The 5419-nt window shown below is 33.1% G+C and overlaps 1 protein-coding gene across 1 annotated transcript in view; it reads left to right on the top strand.

Annotated features, from left to right (window-relative positions):
• The first annotated feature begins 2388 nt into the window (after nucleotides 1–2388).
• The window catches only part of LOC111369514 (NAC domain-containing protein 86-like), a 4137-nt gene continuing 1106 nt past the window's right edge, over nucleotides 2389–5419 (top strand). Inside the window, exons 1-5 of the mRNA XM_022991058.1 lie at nucleotides 2389–2435; nucleotides 2545–2769; nucleotides 3736–4013; nucleotides 4246–4557; nucleotides 4933–5337. Of these exons, the coding sequence (XP_022846826.1) occupies nucleotides 2613–2769; nucleotides 3736–4013; nucleotides 4246–4557; nucleotides 4933–5337 (1152 nt within the window). The 5' untranslated portion in view covers nucleotides 2389–2435; nucleotides 2545–2612. The remainder of the gene's footprint in view (nucleotides 2436–2544; nucleotides 2770–3735; nucleotides 4014–4245; nucleotides 4558–4932; nucleotides 5338–5419) is intronic.

Below are 5419 nucleotides of genomic sequence, written 5' to 3'. Positions count from 1 at the left end.
TGTGTGTGTATATATATATATATATATATATATATATATATATATATATATATATATATATTGGAGGATCTTAATAAAACTTTGGTATTTGTCTATATTGGCTTTATTTGTGCATTGCAACCACAAATGGATATGCTTGCCGAAAGGAAGCCCCAATGATATCCTTCTCTAGTATGAATGCAAAAAATAAAACTGAGTTATAATAATTATTACATCTAAAGGCAGAAAGGATCTCTTGTTTTATCCTAATATAATAAAAAAATAAGACCTTTATTCTTTTATGTTTGCAAGTAGGTACGTATATCATGATCTTATTATTGCTTTTCCTTTTTCCTCCGACTGAGTTTTCAAACCGGACGAAAAAATTCTTGGATAATTAGTGAAAGAATAAGAAGGATTTTCATGATATCTCTAACATTTTTCAGATTTTTTCTGATTATTAATTAAATAGTAATGTAATTCTGTACATAATTACTAATTAGAACATTTTTTTCCGTAACCCCATAAGTATATAATCCATCTCTTTATAATTCTTTAGCATAGAAGTTACACGAACTCTTCTTTTCTTTAAATTTTTATGTCTTAGTTACATTTGATTTATAATTTCTCACATGATGTCAGATTATTTCAATTTTTTATCGCATAAGAACATCTCTTTATCTAAAAATTATTAACTAGTGAGTAAAAATTTATTTTATATTAATTCTGCCAAAAGAACTTGAATTTCGCAAGCTTAACATGGACAATATAATTCCAAATAAACGTACCCACCATATAAATGCGGACTAATTATTAATAATTAAACAAAAATATGCAAAATGCTATTGATGTTGAGCAATTACCATCAAGAAATGAAAATAATGGTATCCCAGTACTGCTATCATGAATATAATTAATGAATGACGACCCAATTTAAAGCTTATGTTTAGAAATTAACTGTATACATATTTAACTCGCCTTTTATGTACAGTTCATATGCATTTCCTTCTAGAAAAAATCTGAAATTTTAGAAATTCGTCACAAATTCCGTAAATTGAGTAATGCTATGCCTCAAATATAAAGCTACCACATATAGGATGACTATTGTAGTAACTAACTATGAATAACATTATTGAAATTGAAAGGAAACAAAATAAAAAACAGCGAGCATTGAAGGTAGTCAAGCTAGTGAAGGGATTTTCTTTCATTAACACGGCTAATCCCATATTTACACATTTTTTGAAATGAAACCCATAAGAATACTCTTCGTGCACCTTATCCAAGAGTGAATTACTTTTCTTCAATTCATGCTTGACAAGATCTCACTCTTTTTTACGTCTTTTTAAACAAAAAACAAATATTTCATTAATTCATATCTTAGAGATCGAATAGCAGACGAAACAAAAGGTTGAATGCAATCTATCAAGTTGTGCATACAACTAGAATCGAATTAGCAAAAAGCAAGTTTAAGAACCTCTCTATTTTCACCTCTAGAAACAAAGCAACATGGGCCACGACTCACATCCCTAAAAAGTGCTAAAATATCAAATAAAGAAGAAACGTTTGGGGGTAGAACAAAAGTCCGACTTTAAGCTTTGCAACCCGCAATGAGTCAGTTTGTCTGATTCAATCTGCTGTCCACATTCCTTAACTAGAACCAATCCATCCCGTAGAGCTAGAACTTCAGCATCTTCTATCGATATCGACTGTCCCAATGACACACTTTAATAGTTTGAAGTAATCAAAATTTTGAACCACATCATGGTGTACTTGATTAAACTTATATTACTCATGACCATTTAAATTATTTTTTTTTTTTTCCGGTTCAATGGGCGGTCCATGTCCAAATACATGGGTAATATTATGACCTCAATTATGAAACCCTACGTGACCTAGAAAAACAAAGATTATTGAAAGAGATGATGAGCTTGGTATTAATTATGTTAGCACATTTGTTAATACAAATGAAGGCATACTTAGCATGTGAAAGGAACATTCTTTTCAGTTGACAGTTAAGAAAGCCGCAATTCGTTTCCCAATAGAGATTTTCATTGGCAGACATGATTCTTTAAACAGAGACACAAAATGCATCTGATGACATATTACCATGAGGAAGCGGCAAGCTCAGATTCCAAGAAAGGACAAATTCGAAGCATGGGATAATTAGAGAGAGAGAGAGAGAGATTATGTATCTATATTATGATCACCTATAGTGTTTCTTGAGAAGAAAGAATTTAGAGAGAGAGAGAGAATTCTAGAGAGAGTACAAAGCTTGAGAAGAACGATTAATAAAGCGACATTTGATTGGAAAAAATTAATATAAAGATAAAAGTGTGTGGGGTTGGGAGCCTCGAATTTGCTTTTCGCATCTCTTTTTGTTCTCTTATATATCAATACAACAATAGTTCTCAATCTCCCTCTTTCTTTTGCTTCTCTCTTTCCCTTCTTTGGATCTTGTAAGATCTCTCTCTTTCTCTTCCTCTCTTTCAAGAATGCATGTATCTGTGATATTGTTGGTTTTAATCAACTAATTTGTTTCAGGGTTTTTGCATGAATCTTTTGCAGTTGCACTCCAAAGGAGGGTGGTGTCAATTGTTATTCTATTTTTCGAGGGTTTCGGATTTCAAAGGAAGATGGCACCTGTTTCATTGCCTCCGGGTTTCCGTTTTCATCCAACTGATGAGGAACTTGTGGCTTATTATCTAAAGAGAAAGATCAATGGACATAGGATTGAGCTTGAAATCATTCCTGAAGTTGATCTCTATAAGTGTGAGCCATGGGACCTGCCAGGTATTCTTCTTTTTTAATCCATATCTTGAATTTTTATTATTGGATAGTTATTGAAAAATGATTAGTCTAATTAGAGATGCCATATGAATAAAAACAAAGTGAGGATGAAGGAAGGTATAAAAAATTGATTGGCATAATTTCTAGTAGCTTTAGACGAAATATTGGCATGACACAGTAATCCTTTCTTCTTAGTCATATTATCAGACCATTCAACCTGATTATACAGCCTTTTATTTGCCATAATCTGCAACAATTAGAAATTAGTGTTTTCTTTTTTTTTTTAAAAAATCTGGTTCCATTTTTTTTTTCTCATTTGTTATAAGAAAAATTAGTGTTTTCTGATTCCCTAAATAAGCAGTAAAATATTGTCTCAAAGAATTAATCACAGACCTCTTTTTCTAATGAAAAACAAATTATATGGGAGATTCTTGAATTATGGTTATAAATTACGTGATTAACAGTATTCTGCGATGTATTAACGATGTGAAAATTGGAAGCTGCAAATTAAGATTCCTTGTGCGTGCTAGCCTTCTTTTGCATGAACAATGAACTATATAATATAACCATGAATATAAGCTATTTATACATATTGAACACACTTTATCAGTTAATAATATCATATATGATCTCACTTTTCCTTTAAGATAAAGATCATTATTACATAGTTGATAGTCCCTACATCTTTTGATGCCCTGGATTTCATCACAAAGATCAAGATGCAGTCAAAAAGCAAAGAAAAGCATATGATTGCATTGTTTTTCGTATATATTACCCAACCTTTCTCTTTTTCTGATACTCAGATGTGAAATCGTCAAGAAAAAATCAGCTTCATTTACTTCTCGTCAGCTCATTTCTGTATTGTCTTTTTAGTTCGGATTTATTCAATTCTGGATTTCTTTTCTGTATGTGTTTTGTTCAATGATCATATAACAACACGACTGATGACTGAAAATTTTAATTGTATAGGGAAGTCATTGTTGCCAAGCAAAGATCTCGAGTGGTTTTTCTTTAGCCCTCGAGACCGTAAGTATCCAAATGGGTCAAGGACTAATCGCGCAACAAAAGCTGGCTACTGGAAGGCCACTGGAAAGGATAGAAAGGTGAATTCACAGATGAGGGCTGTTGGGATGAAGAAAACCCTAGTTTACTACGGAGGTAGAGCACCTCATGGAACTCGAACTGATTGGATTATGCACGAATATCGATTAGATGAAAGGGAATGTGAAAATGCCAACGGCTTACAGGTTCAATCTTGTTTTCTTACTTTATCTCACATTATAACCTTTTATCCTTGTTAAGGATTTTTGCTGTCTCCAGTGATATTTTCTGGATCCCAGTGATAATTTATTTATAATCCTATATATATAGTCTTTCTTTCTAACAATGAACCTATAAATATTTGCCTTGTGAATTTCAATGTTTCTCAATTATTATATATGTCAAAAAACTAAATGGTTTCTTGAGTGACTTCTCCAGGATGCTTATGCACTTTGCCGTGTATTCAAGAAGAGCTTGAATGGCCCGAAAATTGGGGACAAATATTTGACCACAGCTACTGAACGATCCTCCAGCATCGACTTGTATTCTCAAGGGAAATGTGATGATTTAGATAGCTCAGACTATCCAATGGCATCAGGAACCTGCTCATCCAGTGCCACCAATGCCTCTCAGATGAATATAAATGAACCAGATGATGGAAGATGGACACAGTACTTATCAGAAGAGGCATTTGGTTTCATTAATAGTCCATATTCCCATTGTGCACCAACATCATATACACCCTCAAAGGTAAGAAGTTTCAGCCTTACTGGTAAATAATTCTTCCTAATCATTCATTTAATAGCTCCTATAGAGGAGACGTGTTTACCTATATAAATTAGACAAGATTTATTTTTTATCAAAAAATCCTGACACGTGCACAACTTTCATAAATAGTAGGGCGTAACTTTAACACAAAACCTATACGATTTTACATCCATAAGCAGAATGTGGCCATGTGAGACCTTGCATGCGTTCATCTTAAGAGATTGAATCTCAAATCTAGCATAGTATGAGCCCTTGTATGACAATTGGCTTTTAGAATTTGGCAAAAACATGCGAAACCTTTTCAACTACTCGTATATATCTTCGTCTATACAATTTGTTCAAATTTATGTTTTTCAGGTCGATTTGGCAATAGAGAGTGCAAGGTTTCAACATCATTTTACATTGCCACCATTGGAGGTTCAGGATTTCCCACAGTCTGGTTTGTCACATTCCAATGCTTTTCATGAAAATACAAACCAACATACAGATATATTGGAGGAAATTCTTTCAGTTGCTCAAGCTTCTCATGAACTTCAAAATCAAGATGCATGGGGCGGAATGTATGCTTCGGCTGAGGATTTTTCCTTTCAGCCCCACAATAACCAAATACATGGTATGGATTCCTTCAAATATACGGACAACTTAAGAGATGAACCGAATCATAGGTCCATCAAAATTGAAGAAAAGGACAAAGTTTTCGCATCAGAGAGAATGGCTGAGAACTTAAGATGGGTGGGGATGTCGAACAAGGAGCTTGAAAAGGTAACCTTATTTGTGCTACTAAAATTTAATTCAAGAACATCTATAAATTTTTCCTTCAATATGCCTTGAATCAACTGCCTCT

Source organism: Olea europaea, chromosome 20, assembly GCF_002742605.1.
Source record: "Olea europaea var. sylvestris chromosome 20, O_europaea_v1, whole genome shotgun sequence".
Lineage (NCBI taxonomy): Eukaryota > Viridiplantae > Streptophyta > Magnoliopsida > Lamiales > Oleaceae > Olea > Olea europaea.
This window is presented reverse-complemented; position numbering and strand designations above follow the sequence as displayed.